General features: G+C 44.5%; 1 protein-coding gene across 3 annotated transcripts in view; it reads left to right on the top strand.

The window, feature by feature from the left end:
* Positions 1-16,213, top strand: part of LOC142200061 (uncharacterized) — a 104,905-nt gene extending 88,692 nt beyond the window's left edge. For all 3 annotated transcript variants that reach the window (XM_075270106.1, XM_075270107.1, XM_075270105.1), the window contains 5 exons: positions 2,237-2,376; positions 7,077-7,234; positions 12,088-12,139; positions 13,369-13,481; positions 15,574-16,213. In XM_075270106.1, coding sequence (XP_075126207.1) covers positions 2,237-2,376; positions 7,077-7,234; positions 12,088-12,139; positions 13,369-13,481; positions 15,574-15,578 — 468 coding nt within the window. In that variant the 3' untranslated portion in view covers positions 15,579-16,213. The remainder of the gene's footprint in view (positions 1-2,236; positions 2,377-7,076; positions 7,235-12,087; positions 12,140-13,368; positions 13,482-15,573) is intronic.
* Positions 16,214-23,111: the final 6,898 nt, after the last annotated feature.

Below are 23,111 nucleotides of genomic sequence, written 5' to 3' on the forward strand. Positions count from 1 at the left end.
TTTGAATGGGAGGAAATCCACATAAACACAGGGAGAACATACAAACTCCTTGTGGGATTCAAACCCAGGACCCCAGCGCTGCAAGGCTGCAGTGCTAACCACTGAGCCACCGTGTTGCTCCAGAGGGAATAAATTTATGATGTACTGACTGACGGCTATCAAAGGAGGTGAAAGGGGTTTATCCAGTCCTATTGAGATGAAGGTGACCTGTGGACCCCCCTGGATTCTGGGCCCGGTTGCCACATTGGTTCCATTGATAGACTGTGGTACTGGTGCTATGGGAAGAATATGCAAATCTGCCTTCCATGATGTAATTAGGAAGACAGTTGCTGCCTCAGTATTGCAAACCAATAGAGGGCGCTCACTGGAATGTGCAAGCCTGTCTTATGACAGGATTCCAGTGAAATAACCCAATAATGGCTGCTCCCTTTAGCATCATGCCCGACCTTCCAAGAGACCTTTGTTTTGCAGTGACGCTGGGATTATTACCAGGTATAGTCTCTCAATCGAGGACAGCTGTTTCGATCTACTTGGATCTCTTCAGCCCGATGTAGAGAGGACTATAACCTGGTAGAGGTGAGAGGCTTAGACAGGGTTAAAGGGATATTGTCACTCCTTAGGGAGAGACCACCATATAGGTGTGTGGAGACTTGTTAAGCCTTTAGCACTCCACTTTGCAAGGAACTATGGGAAGAATATGTACTGGTGGAGATACAGTAATGAAAAATAGCACTCACCTATCTCCGCCACTCCCCTGCACAATGAATGGAGTTGCAGAATGCATGCATGACCATCATTCCATTCAGAGTCCTCAAGAAAGGGACTTGATACCTCCAATATTAGCACCCCTAGTGATCATATAGTTACCAGCTATTCTGTGGATAGGTGATACATGTTTTTAGCAGGCAAACCCCTTTATGCCCCATGGATAGAAAGTCCACCGAGTTTTCCTTTGCAGACTTTCTGTCCATATTAGGCTAAGTTGTTAGCCTAATAGTTTTTTGGTCAGGATTTTGAGGATGTATCTGCCTCAAAATCCTGACCAAAAAGGCGGCTCTCATTGAAATCAATGGGAACCGCTCAGGTCTTTTTTCCAGGAGCCGTTTCTTCCGGCTCCCAGAAAATAAAAGCGACATGCTCATTCTTCAGGCTCTTTCGCCTTGCGATTTGGCCTGACGACACTCCCTCCTTCTGACTAGGCCCATTCATTGGGCCTAATCCGGATTGTAGTGCGGAGCTGGATGCCGGTGCAGTGCATTAGCATTCAGTCGCGGCTACCCGTTTTTTGGTCCAAAACCTAAGGTGGCCACCACCACAGGTTCCGGACCAAAAAAAACTGTGCAAACTTTGCATTCTACCTCTATGGAAACCACCAGCGTTTCCATAGGTATAATTGACATAATTGATCATTTTCATAACATGGGCCCTCACTTTAGCTGGATTTCTCAGACTGAGCCCAAGTTTCTTTCTGAAAATGAAAGACTAAGGCCCATTGCACACAGGGGAAGCCATGTCAGAAAATCTGGTCTGCACATCGGACAGATTACTTGTCCCGAACCCAGCCAGGATATGGGAACCCCTCACGTGTTAGTGGTCTATAATGCTGTGGCCGTGACCCCACTCTGCCATACTGTATATACTACGATACTATACCAGGCAGGGCTCCATTGTATACACCTCTATGACACAAGGAGTCCTGGGAAATCCATCCAATGTGCAATAAGATTTTCCGACCTGGATTCCCCTGTGTGCATGGGGCCATCATCTTTTATTTTCAGAAAGAAGTGGAACATTCCCTAAAATTGTATCTAAAGTGATGCAGAGTTTTTAACACACGTTGCATTCTTTTTCGGCGTCAGTTCAGTCTCCGCGGCTGCCCCACGTGTGAGCCCAATTCTGTCATTTCATAAGGCCTAACAAATTAATTTGCTAGATTTAGCGCATATGTTTCCGGCGAGGCTCCATAATGACATCACTTTATTTCTATTAGGATATTATCAAGTGGCTTCGGAATATCTGTGTTGTGCCCAGATTGGACGCTCCGTCGTCGCCCCTCAGGCATTTAAGTCTTAATACTATGAAATATTCTTCTTCATCATGTCTCTGTGATGCTCTGGTGGGAATGTCCTGTTGAAAAATGTATGAACCTTCTTTCCGCCTCGCTAATGTATTCAGAATTATCTCAAGTGCCCGGTCACAGCAACAACCTACTTTTTTTTTTTTTTCTCTCCTACAGGAAGAATTAGGAGAACTGGTGCATCTCGTGAAGGAACAGAAGCTAAAGAACGAGATGTCGGGCCTGCAGCAGAAAAAGAGGTGTAGCCATGGAAACATGAAATCCGGCTCCAAACTGCATCTGACCAATAGCCTGCAGAGGTACGGCACCTTCCACTACGTCTCAGATGATGAACAGGGCTCTGGGGATGAATTTCTCCACAGCATGAAGTTTTAATGCAAAGAAAATGAGTTGTATCCTGTGGTGAAGCAGGGAATAATTGTAAGACACAAAGCAGAAGATTTCTAATCTGTAAATGTAGAATCCCACCATCCGAATCTATAAGGACGATTGTGCTTCAAAGTATAATGCAAAGGATTCATAGAGAGACGGGGAATGGCTATAGAGGAGGTGGAAATTGTAGGCGGACACAACAAACTCATCTATCTATCTATCTATCTATCTATCTATCTATCTCCTATCTATCTATCTATCTATCTATCTATCTATCTATCTATCTCCTATCTATCTATCTATCTATCTATCTCCTATCTATCTATCTATCTATCTATCTATCTATCTCCTATCTATCTATCTATCTATCTATCTATCTATCTACCTATCTATCTCCTATCTATCTATCTATCTATCTATCTATCTCCTATCTATCTATCTATCTATCTATCTATCTATCTATCTATCTATCTCCTATCTATCTATCTATCTATCTATCTATCTCCTATCTATCTATCTATCTATCTATCTATCTATCTCCTATCTATCTATCTATCTATCTATCTATCTCCTATCTATCTATCTCCTATCTATCTATCTATCTATCTATCTATCTATCTCATATCTATCTATCTATCTATCTATCTATCTATCTCCTATCTATCTATCTATCTATCTATCTATCTCCTATCTATCTATCTATCTATCTATCTATCTATCTCCTATCTATCTATCTATCTATCTATCTATCTATCTATCTATCTCCTATCTATCTATCTATCTATCTATCTATCTATCTCCTATCTATCTATCTATCTATCTATCTATCTATCTATCTCCTATCTATCTATCTATCTATCTATCTATCTATCTCCTATCTATCTATCTATCTCCTATCTATCTATCTCCTATCTATCTATCTATCTATCTATCTATCTTTTTATTTATCTATCTTATATCTAAAATGTCTCTGCTTGTCTATTATACATCTATCTATCAATCAATTCATATATCAATATTAACTATATGAGATAGACAGATAATAGGTTAGATTAGATGATTAAAAGATGGATAGATAGATAGATAGATAGATAGATAGATAGATAGGAGATAGATAGATAGATAGGAGATAGATAGATAGATAGATAGATAGATAGATAGATAGATAGATAGATAGATAGGAGATAGATAGGTAGATAGATAGATAGATAGATAGATAGATAGATAGATAAATAGATAGGACAGGTTGATAGATTGATCAATATCAACAAAGATATGTTGATAGCAAGACAGATAGATACAGTGAAGGAGATATTTATTTGATCCCTTGCTGATTTTGTACATTTGCCCACTGACAGAGACATGACCAGTCTATAATTTTAAGTGTAGGTTAATTTTAACAGTGGAAGATAGAATATCAAAATAAGATCCAGAAAATCACATTGTATACATCTTATAAATGTATTTGCATTTTGCATAGAGAAATAAGTATTTGATCCCTCCGGCAAACAAGACTTAATACTTGGTGGACAAACCCTTGTTGGCGCGCACAGCAGTCAGATGTTTTTTGTAGTTGATGTTCAGGTTTGCGCACGTCAGATATGTCAGGAGGAATTGCGGTCCACTCCTCTTTGCAGATCATCTCTAAATCATTAATATTTTGAAGCTGTCACTCGGCAACTCGGAGGGAAGGAGGATGTCACTCAGGATATTACGGTACATGGCTCCATCCATTCTCCCATTGATGCGGTGAAGTAGTCCTGAGCTCTTAGCGGAGATACATCCCCAAAACATAATGTTTCCCCTTCCATGCTTGACAGTGGGGACGGGGGTTGTTTGGGTCATAGGCAGCATTTCACTTCCTCTAAACACAACAAGTTGAATTAATGCCGAAGAGCTCAATTTTTGTCTCACCTGACCAGAGCACCTTCTCCCAATCACTCTCAAAATCATCCATTGGTCAGATGGGCAAAAATTGAGCTCTTTGGCATTAACTCAACTCGCTGTGTTTGGAGGAAGAGAAATGCTGTCTATGACCCAAAGAACACCGTCCCACTGCCAACCATGGATAGTAAACTTAAACGGTGTTGACCCCTTGGCACTCTATAATTGCTATACTAGTGCCTAAATACAAATATTCCTCTGTGCAGATTTATTGCTCACTGGGGTGAAGCAGGCTACGTAGACTATAGGCTATATAGACTACAGTAGATATGACCGGTCAGACTTGTAGCTATATTATATGCTGCATGTCTCCCCCGGAGCCTGATTACTATAATAGACTATAGCAAGTTCAGCATAAAGACAGCTGATAGTCTCAGTGTCAAGGAGACAGTATGACACCGCTAGTACATAATCTCTCTACGCGTTTCACTACTCTACGTAGCTAAGGGGAGTCTCTAATTAATAAGAAAAGGAGAGATAAAGATGTGGTAATAACCGCAATTCCTGGGACCTTGATGGTAAGTCCCAATACCTCAATAGGTCCGACCTACCTACCTAAGTACTGGGACCTACCATCAAGGTCCCAGGAACTGCGGTTATTACCACATCTTAATGCGGTAATAACTAGACCTCAAGCAGCTGGGATTGTGTACAGCGGCCTCTCCGCTCTTCCTCCAGACTCCGGGACCAAACACATGAAAAGCAAAATTTACTTGCATCTGAAAACACCTTTGACCACTGAGTAAAAGTTCTGAACTTTTTGATAATATTCTAATTTATTGAGATGCACTAGTATGTGTGTATATATACACTCACCGGCCACTTTATTAGGTACACCATGCTAGTAACGGGTTGGACCCCCTTTTGCCTTCAGAACTGCCTCAATTCTTCGTGGCATAGATTCAACAAGGTGCTGGAAGCATTCCTCAGAGATTTTGGTCCATATTGACATGATGGCATCACACAGTTGTCGCAGATTTGTCGGCTGCACATCCATGATGCGAATCTCCCGTTCCACCACATCCCAAAGATGCTCCTCTATTGGATTGAGATCTGGTGACTGTGGAGGCCATTGGAGTACAGTGAACTCATTGTCATGTTCAAGAAACCAGTCTGAGATGATTCCAGCTTTATGACATGGCATTGCATTATCCTGCTGAAAGTAGCCATCAGATGTTGGGTACATTGTGGTCATAAAGGGATGGACATGGTCAGCAACAATACTCAGGTAGGCTTTGGCGTTGCAACGATGCTCAATTGGTACCAAGGGGCCCAAAGAGTGCCAAGAAAATATTCCCCACACCATGACACCACCACCACCAGCCTGAACCGTTACCGATACAAGGCAGGATGGATCCATGCTTTCATGTTGTTGACGCCAAATTCTGACCCTACCATCCGAATGTCGCAGCAGAAATCGAGACTCATCAGACCAGGCAACGTTTTTCCAATCTTCAATTGTCCAATTTCGATGAGCTTGTGCAAATTGTAGCCTCAGTTTCCTGTTCTTAGCTGAAAGGAGTGGCACCCGGTGTGGTCTTCTGCTGCTGTAGCCCATCTGCCTCAAAGTTGGACGTACTGTGCGGCGTTCAGAGATGCTCTTCTGGCTACCTTGGTTGTAACGGGTGGCTATTTGAGTCACTGTTGCCTTTCTATCAGCTCGAACCAGTCTGGCCATTCTCCTTTGACCTCTGGCATCAACAACGCATTTCCACCCACAGAACTGCCGCTCACTGGATGTTTTTTCTTTTTCGGACCATTCTCTGTAAACCCTAGAGATGGTTGTGCGTGAAAATCCCAGTAGATCAGCAGTTTCTGAAATACTCAGACCAGCCCTTCTGGCACCAACAACCATGCCACGTTCAAAGGCACTCAAATCACCTTTCTTCCCCATACTGATGCTCGGTTTGAACTGCAGGAGATTATCTTGACCATGTCTACATGCCTAAATGCACTGAGTTGCCGCCATGTGATTGGCTGATTAGAAATTAAGTGTTAACGAGCAGTTGGACAGGTGTACCTAATAAAGTGGCCGGTGAGTGTGTGTATATATATATATATATATATATATATATATATATATATATATATAATATATATATTATATATAGCTTCTGGCAGCTGGATCAAATACCAAAGACCTATCCTGTGGATTTTTGTGTCAAACGCTGTGGTCAGTTACTTTAAACACTACAGCCAATTACTAAATCTTCTATACACAAGACGTTTTTTGGTTGGTGACATTTTTGTGCCGTCTTTGGCTCAGTGATTGATATTTTTTCCCATAGACTTCTGATAACATTTAATACTGTTGTGTCAAAAAAGACAAGTGTATGAAAAGGTGCATGAAAGAAGTTTTACGTGTTACAAATTTATGAAATATGAAGACCAATGGAGCGTGTGTGAATGAGGGCTAATGCAGATATACATGGTGCCCTGTATGTTTTCGGTATATTTTGCTAGCATGTCTGTCAAATAGATTGTGAAACATTCATCTATAAAGAGCTGGATGGTTTTCTTGTGCTTTATATGTGATCTGTAGAAAGCGCTAACTAGCATGAGACTGGACTATTTTTACCCTTGTATTCTTCTTGAAGTGGCACAGCTCTTAAAGGTCAGTAGGTTTCCTTCGCAAGATGAAGACCGAGCTTCTAAGATCCCTCTTGCTTTGTTTCTTTTCCAGGGTGACGCTCCAGTCTCCAAGTTCAGAAAGTTCACAGTCATTACAGATGCTGATAGCAAACCAGCAGGAACAGAGCACCGCTTTGGAGCAGATGAACCAGAGGCTTCTGTCTCTAGAAAGGATGATTCGTCACAGCCTGCAGGCTAATGCTCCACCAGGTAACAGGATTAGAGGTGAAAAGGCCATTGTGTCTGTCATCAGTTCATGGCAAAGCCAAAGTATTCCTCTGCACCCAGTAAATTAGACTTGTCAACGTTGTTTCTAGAAGGCCGGATCATCTCCTTATCATCCTTCTATGAAGTGACTATTCATGGAGGGAAAGTATACAGATTGGTTAAACTGCTGCAGAGTAATATTTTATCTCAGAAGACAACAAAAAAAACTATGAAAAGGCACTGAAAAATGTTTTTCCAATGACCTATAACCTTGGGTAACTGCTGTCGTCCTAACTAATCAGGCTGAGTGCCAGGCGGTAAAGAAGTCACACCACTCTGTGTTGGTATTCGTTCTTCTCTCAGCTAAGGAATGTGTGCTGACGCACTTTTTATTAAAGACACAGGGGTTAAATAGTAGCAGAGAGGAAGAGAGATAACAACAAAGTAAGTCTCCATATTCATTCCTGATTGGTATGATACATCTCAATCCAACAGAAAAAGTTTAAGCAGTTCCATATATAGCCAGCTACTCCCGTTCCTGCGTGGTGACCTTGGAGAGCTGTCTTCTGGCAGCAAGCCAAGCATTTGTTTTTCTTGCACCCATCCTGGATACAAGCGCCATCTTATCATATAACATTATACCAGTTTCAAGCATAAGCAACTATATCTAGCATTCAGCTTTTAAGGATAACAATGTTTTTCATACATTACATGATTATAACCTTCACAAACTGAGGCACCAACCATATTGGGTGAAACATAAATACAAAAAAAAGACATATGTATCTCTAGACCTCCATTTTTCTTTCACCTTCTCTATCGTGCCAGAATGTGCCATGCTGGAAGCAGAGAGGCCACTGGTCAAGGAATAGGGCAAGGAATCGATGACGTCAGCGGTCCTTTTTTAGCGAATTAGGGGGCCAATGATTGGTCCCACCCAGGTCACTCCTGATAATACATATATGTCTGTCACCCCCATACTTAGCATAGCATACTGGGGGCTGGAAGTCTCATTTCTCTGCACCCCCTGCTGACAGTCCCAACTCTCAGACACGTAATTGACCACAGTCCACTCTATTTACAAACTGTGAGAGAAGAGCGAAATCGGTCATGTGACCGAGAGGGGAACAAGCCTTCTGGCCCCCAAACTTAAGCATGGGGTCGATGGGGACTGCCATATACATAGGATTATCTAGTGTAGGTTTTTGTTATTTATTTCTCTTATGTGTAATATATTTCTATATAACTGCATCACTATGACGGCTGCTATGGCGAACTGCAATGGTAATATTAATTATAAATAATGGAATTGTTTATTTTTACATGCATTTGTATGGGAATGTGTATAATATGTGGAAAATGCAACAAGAAATAGCCAGGGACAGCAAAACGAAAAATCCTAAACCACCTCGTGGCTTCCCATCTCATGTCATGTTAGGGTACCACTAGGCCGGATTTACATGTGGGGCTTTCGATGCTCTTTTTGAGGCAAAACCAGTCGTGGGTCGATGTTTGAAACCTATAAAGACAGAAGGTTCTTTACTCTTTTGTATTCACTTCTGTGTTTGGCTCAAAAACGACATGTGTGATTCCAGCCTTACAACGGTGAGAACACAAGAACACGTCATCATCTGTATCTAGGCACAGTGACCGGGATAAGGAATTAGGGTTAGATTTCTGGGACCTCCAGTGATCAATAGACTGGGGGTCTCCAAGTCCTGAATGGAGCAGTAGCCAAGTAAGTATTGGGGGCTTTGGGACTCTTATTCTATTGATCACTGAGGGTCCCACTGATCAGATGCCAAGCAGTCAGACATTCCCCATCCACAGGATAAGCATTAAACGAGTGCCATTCATAGGAGAAAAAGGGCAGAAACTTCCTTCATGGGGCTTATATAGACCATATTATTGTATTTGCACGAATTTGATGCCAACCACAGATCTGAGGACCTGTTTTTTTGTTTTTTTCTTAAATAGGTGGTCGTTACCTATTGGGTTACTCCAGCAGCTAATGGCCAATATTCACCCGGACCCTGGAGCAAGGATGGATAAGTGAATATGGCTCATTACCTGCTGAAGTAACCCAATAGGTAGAGGCCTAATGACACTCGGGGGGCAAGTAAAACGGGCACGTATAAAGGTGTGGAGGCCAGTAGAGGGAGCATTATAATAAATAATAATATAATAATAAATTTTATTTCTATAGTGCCAACATATTCCGCAGCGCTGTACAATTTGTAGGGTTCAAATACAGACAGAACGATACATTACAAAGAAAATCATTTCACACAATGGGACTGAGGGCCCTGCTCGCAAGAGCTTACAATCTATGAGGTAGAGGGGATGATACAAGAGGTAGCAGGGGCGGCATTGCTTATACAGGGGTCAGACACTTTTGTAATAGAGGTGACTGTCATTGCATAAACATAAGACTTTATGAGCCGTTGACAGTCGTGTCCTTTAACATGTGGATGGAGCTTGGACCTATTCAGTTAGCATGAGATGACATCATATCATGTGGGGAAATGTGGGAGCGGGGACAGAGGAGGGTTAAGGGTTAACGTGTGGGGTTTACCATGTGGGGCCCCAGACAAAAGTTTGCTATGGGGCCCAGTCTTTTCTAGTCACCCCTGATTATACAGACCTGCAATGCTTTATGTTGGGCCTTTAGACCCACGATCGGGGTGATATTATCAGCGGTATTATGGTCCCTATATGATGGCTGAATTACAGTGGTCTGAATAAGCCCCTGCCAGGGAGTATGGGGGAGTATAATGGTGATGTTGTGGGGTGCAAACACAAGAGGGTCACCTACCAAATATCCGTGGTGTGAATCCTATTTGATATGAGCTATGGAACCCCTATATCTTATGTATCCTATACAGTCATGAATGAATATTGCACATTATACTGAGTAAGTTATTACATCTGCTCTCAGGAGTATATGACTAGAAGAGTAATGTGAGGGTAAGGTACCGGAGCTCGGGGAGATTTATAGTTTTCGGCTGAAGAAATTGTGCTAATCCAACTTTAAAGCTTTTTAAAGAAGGAAGCGATCCGTTCTAACACAATGGCGTGAAATCAAAGATGACTCAGTGAAAACCAGGAAATCAATTGTGTCAAACGCTACCGAGATCTGAGAGAATAAAGAATTAATATTGAACGTTCCTGGAGCCACTGAAAAAACATCAATGTTATAAAAATGAGCGTTTCCAGCCAAGTTACCTCCGCATTCAGTGAATTGTTTGGTTTTACGAACTGTGAACATCAATCTAAGGAAAGGCAGGTGCTTGCCATGGTATACTGGCGAGAGGGTCCTCGGAGGATGAATGGGCTTACGCTACGGTCACACCTGCGCCTCCTATCTGTTCTTCTGGTCCATTGCACGACTAGAAGAAGAGAAAAGGGAAAGCAATGGTTCCCGGAAATTACACTATTGGATACGGGGCACACCATCGACTATAATGGGGTCCGCCAAGTGTCCATTTATGTTTAGTGAAATCCCCAGGCAAAAAAGTTGACTGTTTTTGTCTTCCGATTTCTGGTGGAAACTACAATGGAGACTCTAAATGTAGCCTAGGTATATGTAAGATGTAACCATGGCCGGGGTTGGTTAGGGATGTGACGTGTCCCTGGTAATGGATGGCATGGGGGCGCCATTGAGCTAGGATACAGGTGGTCTTACAAGAACATTCACACTGGAATCTACACCCATGCATATAGAAAGGGGTCATCTAAAGCATAAAATCTCTTTAAGCTAAAGGTCACATGGTAGCAAAATGCAGCTATAAAAAAATAATGCAGAAAAAAATGCAGTCCCAACACTGCTGTGTTTTGCATTTTTGCCTCCCCTTTTTATTGCAATGTTGAGTTGAGATTAAAGGGGTTGTCTATGGTTTGGACAAAGCATAGAGAAGGCCAGGAGAGGTGTCCCTGTGCCCTTGCTGCCAGAAGTCCTGCACCCCACAAGACTGCTGAGACCAATCTGTGCCCTCACTTACATCACGGGTTCCTTTACAACGACTGCAGAAGACATCTGGTCTCAGCGGTCACATGGGCGCAGGACTTCCAGCGGTGAGGGCATGGCGTGATGTTTCAGCAACGTGTGGCCTCAGCCTTGAATTGAAGGAAGTATTAGTATTATATAAAAAAAAAACAATAAAAGGTAAGTTCCTGTTGACGGCTACCATTGAAATCAGTGGGAGCCGGTCAGTTCTTTTTTCCGGGAGCCGTCTCTTCCGGCACCCAGAATAAAGAAGCGAGGTGCTCATTCTTCAGGCCGTATCGTCTCCTGATTCGGCCTGAAGTCACTCCCTCCTCCCAACTAGGCCCATTCATTGGGCCTAATCCAGAGCGGAGTGTGCGGCTGGGTGCTGGTGCAGTGCACCGGCATTCAGTCACGGTTACCCGTTTTTTGGTCCGGAATCTGAGGCGGCCTCCGCACCAAAAAACCCTGTGTGAACTTACTCTAATAAAAACCCTTATATCAGAATCAGTCCTTTTATAAGCAGGTGTGATAATAATCGATTATGGAGTGGGATTTGGCTTGTATGGCAGAACCAATAGCTATACTGCTGTGAATTACTGCACCACATAGGGCATGATGAATGCTGCCAAACAGTACTCATTAAGTGTCCGCACATGGTGCATACTAATCACACATACACAAAAATGCATATCACACATACATTGCGATTATGGACTGTATTAGGGTCTTCACTACATGGAAGTGTAATGCAGTGTAATACAGTGCTCAACATCTAAACTCTGTTCACTTCTGACCTAGACTGTTATAAAGACCATTAGATATCGGCTTGTTGTAAATTGATGTTCGCTCTCTTCAATGTCTCCATCAGGGTCTTCATCTACAGCAGACTGGGAAGAAATAAACATACAGACAGACAGCAGGTAAGTAGTACAGTAGGCGTCTTGTCTATACACCCTACCGGAGGCACATGGGGATGTCCACAGTGAGGAATTTGAGGCTGATTTTGATGCAAATTCTACCTCAAAATCATCCCCAAATTCTACCTAAAATACATTTCATGGGAAGATTTTTTTTTCTTCCAGTTGAATCTTTCAAAGAAGTGCCATGCTCATTTTTCAGGTGGATACTGCCTTAATCTCCCATTGGAATGGATAGGAGGCAGATTTGCTCTTCATTTTCCACCCCTGTATTCAGCCATGGCCATGTCCCTGCATTAGTCTTCCATTGTTGCTTTCTACTGCTTAGTTCCAGATGTGTGGGCCTAATTGGCAGTGTCTTCCAAGTTGCAGAATCCTTGGCCAGATAGAGCCGGACGCTGATTTTTTTTCTGCATGCTGCAGCGATCTCTGCCTTCCATTGAACACAATGGGAGGCAGATTCAGGATGGAATCTACAACGGATTCAGAGGCAGAATCCACTCCCAAATCTGAAAATGCCTCCATGTGAACAACCCCTTAGGGGGTGTCGACAAGTAGGAATTTGATGCTGAATTCGTCAAATTCCTGCTTCAGGAATCTTAATCAGATTTTTTTCTGCTTGTTAAAAACAGATGAGGATTTTGACGCAGAATTTGACTCTGACTTTGGAGAAGAGCGTTATTGTATTTTGTCCATTTTGCCTTCAGGCCGGGTTCACACGGGGTTTTTTGGTCAGAATTTTGACCCAGAATCCACATCAAAATCCGGCTCAAAAAAACGCCTCCCATTGAATACAATGAGTTCCTTTTTCCACGAGTGGTTTGTTCCCGCTCATGGAAAAAAGAAGTGACATGTCCTTTCTTGAGGTGGATTCCGCGGCGGAATCCGCCTCAGAGTTCATGTTTTGACACCTCCCTCCCAACTAAGCCCATTCATTTGGGCCTAATCCGGAGCGGAGTGCGCGATTGGATGCCGGTGCACTGCACTTGGCATCCAGACGCAGCTACCCATATTTTGGACCGGAACCTGAGGCAGCCTCCGTGTCAAATTCTGGTCCAAAATACCCTGTCTGAACCTGTTACACAATGCAATACTAGGCCTTATTCATACATCAGTGTTTTGATCAGTATCTTTAAGCCAAAACCAAGACCAAGTGAAGGTGCCAATGTACTTCTGTATGTTAATAAGGACACACACAGACATCATCCCCTTACATATCCCTTCTCATACAGAGACTACCATCCGACCGTAGGAATGGCACCAGTATGGCAGAGCAGTGAGCCTGACAGTCATGTGACCGTGGATATCACTGGCAGAACAAGAAATCCATCATCCCATAAGAATGGTAAGTGCACCTAGAAGGTAAAATCCCAGAATAGCCCAGGCCCCTCATCTTTTGTAATTGTCACAAGTGAACAATTCACTGGATAAAAAAATAAGAAAAATTTTAATAAAAAAAGTATTAGAGGAAATTCATTAATATTTTAACACAGTTTTTTGGGGTAAGTGCACATCTTGATTTGCTACTTTTTACGCTACTTGTAACTAAACAGATAAGGCCATCGCCTGCACCACATTCATCATCATTTACGTCACTTCTGTGCTGAGAACACTTCCTTCAGTCTACATTACACAACCTGGAATTTAAAGGGAGTGTATCAGCAGACCCTATCTTATCACCCCAGCCCCCAGATAGATAGGCTAGGGTCACCTCAGTCATATGGTGTTGCCCTTTTTTTTGTCACTATACAAATGAGCTGTTTGGAGCAACAGTGGTTCTGCCATTGCTCCAAAGAGCTCATTTACATATTGACAAAATCAGTGACAACAAGGGGAAAACACTGTTTGATTCAGGTGACTCTAACCTTTCTAACTGTGGGCTCTGTTGATAGGCTGGGTCTGGTGATACAATCCCGTTAATGCATGGCCCTATGGAAGGACCATAAAAAAACAGAAACAAGACCAGCTGTAACATCCAGACACTTAGTTGTAGGCGCGATGTGATGACGTCACATCGGGCCTACAACTATGTGAGTGGAGTGAGAGCGGAGAGAGCGTTGGAAGGTGAGTGTGTTTGTTTTGTGTTAAGCATTAAGGTGGAACATAATGTAGGGGGCCCATGAAACTGGGGGCAAATGAAGGGGGGGGGGGAACGGCATGACACTGGGGCAGATGAAGGGGGGGAGAATGGTATGACACTGGGGCAGAGACGGGGGGACATGAAACTGTGGGCAGATGAAGGGGGGGAGAACGGCATGAAACTGGGGAAGATGAAGGGGGGGAGAACGGAATTACACTGGGGCAGATGAAGGGGGGGAGAACGGAATTATACTGGGGCAGATGAAGGGGGGGAGAATGGCATGACACTGTGGGCAGATGAAGGGGGGGAGAATGGCATGAAACTGGGGACAGAGATGGAGGGGGGTACATTGAAACTGGGGGCAGAGGAAGGGTGTATATGAAACTGGGGGAGATATGGAGGGGGGCCCATATAATTTACGGGTGACTGTAGGAGGATTATACTGTGTGCGGGCACATGACAAATGAATGAGACTGGATGGTCAACATAAAAGTGGGCGGAGCTAAATTTGCTGCAGTGTGCCGCACATTTTGTCCCTCTTTCTACTCTTCAAAAGTTGGGAGGTATGGCGTAGGTGACGCAGCGCTTCTGCGTAACGTCACTCGTTTCGTCCGGCCGCAGCAGCGTGCAGTGTCCCAACTCCCACCTCCTCCATAAGGGGGCCCACTGAGGCTCTGTCGCCCAAGGGCCCATAAAAACCTGGAGCCGGCCCTGCCGATCAGCCTTGTGGCATTTGGTTGAATCTGAGCAGTAAGTCTATCCCTGTACACTTCAGATTTCATCCGGTTGCTTCTCTCATCTGTCACATCATCAGTAAACACAAGTGACCCAGGACCATTGGAAGACGCGCATGCTTATGCCATCACACGGCCTCCGCTATGTGTTACACAGGGTGTACTGTGCTGTCCTTGGTTTTGCATGAAAAGGCCACAGAGCGACTGAAAGCCGGTGCATTGCACCAGCCGCACACTCTGCTCTGGATTAGGCCTAGTCCGGAGGAGGGAGTGTCTTCAGGCCGAATCGCGAGGCGACGCGGCCTGAAGAATGAGCACCCTGCTTCTTTTTTCTGGGAGCCAGAAGAAACGTCTCCCAAAAAAAACACCTGAGCAGCTTCCACTGATTTCAATGGGAGCCGTCTTTTTGGTCAGGATTTCGAGGCAGATACGGCCTCAAAATCCTGACCAAAAATCTCCGTGTGAACTTGCCCTAAAATTTGGGTTGTGCTATTTTGGCCAAACCTTTTACCGCATTGTTATCTGGATTGCTGGAATTAGAGAGAACATTTCACTTGATCTATATCTCAGAATTGTCCATAATGATGACGTTCACAATTTTTAAAAACTGTTTTTATTTTCAGACTAAAACATAGATGTGGCTCAAGTGAAGACGACGTGACCAACCTGGCTGAGATAACATCCCGTGTGGTAAGGCCTAGCTCCAACTAGGTGGACATGTACAACACGACTGATAGTCACCCTGGACTTAGAGTCTGCACATCTACACTTATAGACAAAGAAGGTTTACTTTGGAAATGTTGTACATCTGGATAAATTGAAGACGGGCTTTTATACAAGTTTTTGTTCACAATCTCCTGTGTTATCTGTGCAGAAAGGAGCCATATTCTTCTCCACATCTGTGTATGACCTGCTGTTTATCCACTGGTGACCCCATCATGGTGGAATCTGGGGGGGGGGAATAAATGGTCACATCACATAACCATAGGATATCAAGGAATTACAGTGAGCGCTCCCTGAAGTTCCCAGACCTGGAGTACAAGACACAATGATGGGACCTCTCCCCATGTGACCTAAAGGCGTCACCACCAACATTAAAAGCATTGTCTATACACAGTTGTTATAACATCTCTATATACAGTATAATAATACAATATGAGGATGTGAGCGACTATTCAGATGGCAGAACTATGACTGCTGCACTTGCATAATGTTCATTGAAATGACTGCATCAAGGGACAGACTTGGAGTATTTATCTTGTATTTACATGGAAAAACTTTAATAAACTTGCTAAATTAAAAAGGGGGGTCGTTCTGTTTAGAAAACCCATTTTCATACACTGTATTAGAGAATTCTGAGGTAATAGAGAGGGGTCCTTTCTGTTCTGTGTGTCTGGTTCTCTGAAAGATCAGTCAGTTTAAGCCAATGCGCACTGAAGCCAGGAATACTTTACCAGTCTATGGGCATCACAGCGCATGCGCCAGACACACTGACGTCACACTGGTGCCGATGTGCTCCTAGATAACTGCAGACCCCAAGCATGGATCCCTTTAAAGCAACACTTTAATGCTGTTTATTTTATATAGCTATTTAAGGTAGCCATCAAAATAGATTCCATATCTGCTATTGCTGATGCTGTCACAGATGTCTAGCACCTGTACCCATGTCTAGTACCTGTACCCATGTCTAGCACCTGTACCCATGTCTAGCACCTGTACCCATGTCTAGCACCTGCACCCATGTCTAGCACCTGTACCCATGTCTAGCACCTGTACCCATGTCTAGCACCTGCACCAATGTCTAGCGCCTGCACCCATGTCTAGCGCCTGTACCCATGTCTAGCGCCTGTACCCATGTCTAGCGCCTGTACCCATGTCTAGCACCTGTACCCATGTCTAGCACCTGTACCCATGTCTAGCACCTGTACCCATGTCTAGCACCTGCACCCATGTCTAGCACCTGCACCCATGTCTAGCACCTGTACCCATGTCTAGCACCTGCACCCATGTCTAGCACCTGCACCCATGTCTAGCACCTGTACCCATGTCTAGCACCTGCACCCATGTCTAGCACCTGTACCCATGTCTAGCACCTGCACCCATGTCTAGCACCTGTACCCATGTCTAGCACCTGTACCCATGTCTAGCACCTGTACCCATGTCTAGCGCCTGTACCCATGTCTAGCGCCTGCACCAATGTCTAGCGCCTGCACCCATGTCTAGCGCCTGTACCCATGTCTAGCGCCTGTACCCATGTCTAGCGCCTGTACCCATGTCTAGCGCCTGTACCCATGTCTAGCGCCTGCACCCATGTCTAGCACCTGTACCCATGTCTAGCACCTGTACCCATGTCTAGCACCTGTACCCATGTCTAGCACCTGCACCCATGTCTAGCACCTGCACCCATGTCTAGCACCTGTACCCATGTCTAGCACCTGTACCCATGTCTAGCACCTGTACCCATGTCTAGCACCTGCACCCATGTCTAGCACCTGTACCCATGTCTAGCACCTGTACCCATGTCTAGCACCTGCACCCATGTCTAGCACCTGCACCCATGTCTAGCACCTGCACCCATGTCTAGCACCTGTACCCATGTCTAGCACCTGTACCCATGTCTAGCACCTGTACCCATGTCTAGCACCTGTACCCATGTCTAGCACCTGCACCAATGTCTAGCGCCTGCACCCATGTCTAGCGCCTGTACCCATGTCTAGCGCCTGTACCCATGTCTAGCGCCTGTACTCATGTCTAGTGCCTGTACCCATGTCTAGCACCTGCACCCATGTCTAGCACCTGTACCCATGTCTAGCACCTGTACCCATGTCTAGCACCTGTACCCATGTCTAGCACCTGCACCCATGTCTAGCACCTGCACCCATGTCTAGCACCTGTACCCATGTCTAGCACCTGTACCCATGTCTAGCACCTGTACCCATGTCTAGCACCTGCACCCATGTCTAGCACCTGTACCCATGTCTAGCACCTGTACCCATGTCTAGCACCTGCACCCATGTCTAGCACCTGTACCCATGTCTAGCACCTGTACCCATGTCTAGCACCTGTACCCATGTCTAGCACCTCTCTTTGTGTCTAATACCTGTACAATTGTCTATGTCTAGCGCTTGTAGCCATGTGTGGCACCTGTACCCTTGTATAGTACAAGTTGTCTAGTACTTGTACCCATTTCCACCACCTGTCAACATGTTTAGCACCTACACCCATGTCTAGTACCTGCACCTGTGTCTAGTACCTACACCTGTGTCTAGCACCTCTCTATATATCTACTACCAGTTCCCATGTCTAGCACCTGTACCCATGTCTAGCGCCTGTACTCATGTCTAGCACTTGTATCCATGTCTAGCACCTCTCTATATGTCTACCACCAGTTCCCGTGTCTAGCACCTGTACCCATGTCTAGTATCTGTACCCATGTCTAGCACCTGCACCCATGTCTAGCGCCTGTACCCATGTCTACCCCCAGTTCCCATGTCTAGCACTTGTCCCCATGTCTACTTACTGTTTCTGTAAAATACTGAAGCAACTGGCTCAGGATCGTTGAGTGAACTTGTTATGCCTTATGGGAACACACAGCGGCAGGGATTGTCAGAAACCTCATGGTGTGAACTGGAGGCAAGTTGGTGATGTCGGATGTGAGGAGAGAGAGCACGACCACGGGTGCAGACCATTATGGGGCCGCCTCCGCTGGCAATTACTAATTCTGAACCCCGTATAGCTTGCAGGCATGTTATATAGTTAGACCCATAGTAATTTAGTGTGCTGCTGTGCAGGCTTGACTCATCTAGCATTACCATGTGTATGAGGCTTTATATTGTAACTTTCTTCCTACAAGTATGAGGTAGATTGCTAATTTATGGTCTAGCCACATGAAGTGCTTAAGGCAGCGCCAACTATAAATACAGCCCTGCCTGGCAAGTAGACCATTAATGAAAAGGCTTCAATCAGAGCAGCGGCCACATAATGGATTACCCTGCGCTCTGCATTTACATGCCAACACACCAGGATGAGAAAAGGAGAAATGGTTTCTAGCAAATTATAGCCTAGCTGTTCCCCGTGAAGAGCTGTCTCATCCAAATTCATCATGGTGACTGCACGGGGGACATTTTTTATGCTGGTCACATAATAATTCTGTCTGTTCATTAGGAACAACCCCTTATGAGAATGAAGACAGAACAGCCATCAGATAAGTTCCTGATCGGTGGTCCAGAGGCTGTGTGCAACAGGAGACAAATGTACAGTCAAGCGACCGCCCTCTCTGATGCCAATAGACCATCGTATATGAAAAGTGGTCCTGATACGAAAATACTTTGCATCCTTTTACAGTCGCCACTTCCCTGATTCTGGCACTGTTGGTATTTTTCTCTAGCCCCAACTGTTCCTGAGCACTCAATGCTCTTATTTTCATCATCAGATATGCCGATTGGTCTGAACACCGTTAGGTGGGTGGTCTCTGTATCTGCTCCGCCCCCCTGTCGGTGCAGAGACTAATAGGAATATCTGGTCCTGAAACTAACAGTGCTCACGAAACAGTTGGTGCTAGAGAAAATATTCCAACCACGTCAGAATCAGAGAAGCGGTATCTATTAAAGGATGGAAAGAGCTGGAGTTCGTGGTGAAAGGTCCTGTTTAAAGGGAAACTGCCACCTTGTACTTGAGGTTCAATCTGTAGGCATCATGTTATAGAATAGGAGTTGCTGAGGAGATAGATATATAGTTTTGTAGGAAACTATTCAGAATAACTTCTTAGTTATTTATGCTGGACAATACAAAAAGGAATTAAATCAATATTAGTGTATAGCACCCTAAGCAAACAGAAATACAGGACAACGTACAAGAGAATAGCATTAAACAGCATCCAAATCTAGTACAGTAATGGCTATTTTCAATAACCCTGGTAGTCCTGGGCTGAAAGAGATTAAAATGTGCATGTGTGGTGGTCCATAGCAGTAAAGATGTTAGTATCAATAACCCTGGGGAGTTATTGCAGTTATCGCGTAATACATTGAAAGCAATAGGGAAAAAAGCCTCCCATTGATTTCAATGGGGAGCGCACCTATGCCGGCTCCCATTCAAGTCAATGGGAGCTGCTTTTTACGTGCTCATTCTGAACGTGTTTTTACGATCAGAATGAGCGCAGCGTAACTCCATGTGAAGGCTCCCTTACATTGACCAGTTGGTTGCAGGTCCTTTTACGTTGACCGGTTGGTTGCAGGTCCTTTTACGTTGACCAGTTGGTTGTAGGTCCTTTTACGTTGACCGGTTGGTTGCAGATCCTTTTACGTTGACCGGTTGGTTGCAGATCCTTTTACGTTGACCAGTTGGTTGCAGGTCCTTTTACGTTGACCGGTTGGTTGCAGGTCCTTTTACATTGACCAGTTGGTTGCAGGTCCTTTTACATTGACCAGTTGGTTGCAGATCCTTTTACATTGACCAGTTGGTTGCAGGTCCTTTTACATTGACCAGTTGGTTGCAGGTCCTTTTACATTGACCAGTTGGTTGCAGGTCCTTTTACGTTGACCAGTTGGTTGCAGATCCTTTTACGTTGACCGGTTGGTTGCAGGTCCTTTTACATTGACCAGTTGGTTGCAGGTCCTTTTACATTGACCAGTTGGTTGCAGGTCCTTTTACGTTGACCAGTTGGTTGCAGATCCTTTTACGTTGACCGGTTGGTTGCAGGGGCTTTTAAACAGATCAACCATTTGAAGATCCTTTTACACGGCTTAGTGATGGGAAACAAATGCTCCCAATTATCAAAAACAAGCATCCTGAGTATCAAGTCATGCAAAAGGTACATAATGGAGTATTTGTGCACTCACTTAGCGGTGGCCTGTATTTGCCCGCACTTTTTAACACCAAACAGCAGAAATCACATTCCCTTTAAGGACATGAAAGTGATGTATCTTGATATTGCTTATCTCCATCCTGGCTGATAAGGCTCTTTGAAGTCTATGGTGGTTTAAGATTATATTCTCATCTCAGAAATAGAATACACATTAGATTAGATACAGCAAAGATCTCTGCAGGTGAGGCCTTCTTATTGCCATCACGCAGGGCCCTTCTAGATAGACAGATACAGAACACTGTAAGGAGCCATTATTAAATCAGATCTCAGATCCCCGCTCCCAGCAGAGGTGCGGAGAAGGCGCAGCACTAGGAGAAGCTTTCTTCATCTCTTATTCCTGTTAACACTGCACGGCTCTCTGCGTGTCCTGCTCTTCACCTCAATTATACCTTAGAGAGCAGCGGTGGGAATGTATACACAGCCTTACATGCTAAGCAGGATGCAGAGACTTCACAAATCAGCTACTGCATATGAAATCCATCCGAATATATACTAATATATATTAGTGACCCAGGGAATCTAGTGGTCATGTATGGATAGAGGCCTCCCATTGGCCATCTATGGCTATCCTGGTGATCTAGAAGTTTAAAGGGGTCCTATCATTGGATACCCTTTTTTTCTGACTAACACGTAGGAATAGCCTTAAGAAAGACTAGTCTTCTCCTACCTTTAGATGTCTTCTCCGCACTGCCATTTGGTAGAAATCCTGATTTTCTTTGTATGCAAATGAGTTCTCTCGCAGCACTGGGGGCGGCCCCAATGCTGCTAGAGAAATCTCTAGCGCCACCTCCATCTTGTTCAGGAACACCATCTCCCTGTGTCTTCTTCCATCCTGGGTTTTAATCTTCTAGGCAACTGCGCATGCCCCCACGGCCACAAGAAATTGGCCGCTTACATAGTAAGTTGTGTGAGTGGCCATTTTCTTGTGGCCGTGGGGGCACGCACAGTCGGCTCTGCCCGAGGCCTAGAAGATTGAAACCCAGGACGTAAGAAGACACAGGGAGATGGCGTTCCAGAACAAGATAGAGGTGGTGCTGGAGAGTTCTCTCGCAGCGTTGGGGATGTCCCCAGTGCTGTTTGAGCGCTGGGGGCTGCCCCCAGTGCTGCGAGAGAGCTCATTTACATACAGAAGAAAACCTGTGTCTCTACCGAACGGCAGAGCGGAGAAGACATCTAAAGGTAGGAGACGAATAGCCTTTCTTAAGGTTATTCCTACGTGTTAGTCAGAAAGAAAGGGAATCCAATGATAGGATCCTTTTAAAGATTTAGCAGGTGTTCAGGATCTGAGGTTTCTTGAAGGACTTCTGCCGCCCAAACCACCACCATCTTCAAATACTGAGGCACAGTAGCTGCCAAGTAGGGGTAGAAGTCAGAAGATTATGGGTTTGGGTTTACTTGGTGGGTCTCATATATAAAAGGATTTGCTTGCTACGCTATGTGCACCAGGTTTTCTTCCTCACGTGAGATTGGGATCAGCATCTGTCACCTGATTTACATTACAATGCTCATTTGGGGAACTTGGTTGGAATTTGGGACAGGTTGAGAAACACTGGTCTATGATATTCTGGTGATCCAGTAATGTAACCGTCATCCCTGGTGATCTACTGGGCATCCAGAGTAATCCTAGCAATCGGATTAGAGAGTAGAGTGGGTTCCCTTTACTCAGGATCCATCAGGTGTGGCGAGATGGATATGTGGTAACAGCCACAGACAGATGGACAATGGGTGCAAAGGTGTGACGTCTATGGAAAGAATTGAGCAGGCCCACCTCCCGCTTTCTCCCAATAATTAGTGTCTTGGTGGAACGAACAAACAATCTATGGGCCTCGCTGTCCCCTGCCATAGAGGGAAACAAGGAGTTTAACCAGCCTGATCCTTTGGCCAGTGGGAGATAAGCTGCAAGAAGTGTCTGGCAGCAGCTTAGCCTCCGCCACCTTATGGCAATAGACACGCATGGTCAGCATAATCATACATGCATGCTGATGGGAGAGTCAAGAATCTGTAGACTTCATTTAGTCATGACTGGCGTACGTAAAACATTGGACGTTAGTAATGTGTACAAATTGTGAATTACCCCGTCCCGTTACCCACATAGGCAAGCTGAACCCTGAGTTACCACCAGCATGTCTGGGTGCTTTATAGTATTGCAGTGTATTTTCCACTATATTATGGACATACAGTTAATGTTAGCGCGCATCAAGTTGCCAACCTAAACCTCCAAAACCCACTCCAGCTGCCATATAGCAGATTACTGCAAACTCTCTTTAGCTACTTAGCAAACATGGGGACTGCAGGTTA

The sequence above is a fragment of the Leptodactylus fuscus genome, chromosome 4 (genome assembly GCF_031893055.1).
Source record: "Leptodactylus fuscus isolate aLepFus1 chromosome 4, aLepFus1.hap2, whole genome shotgun sequence".
In the NCBI taxonomy this organism is placed as follows: Eukaryota; Metazoa; Chordata; class Amphibia; order Anura; family Leptodactylidae; genus Leptodactylus; species Leptodactylus fuscus.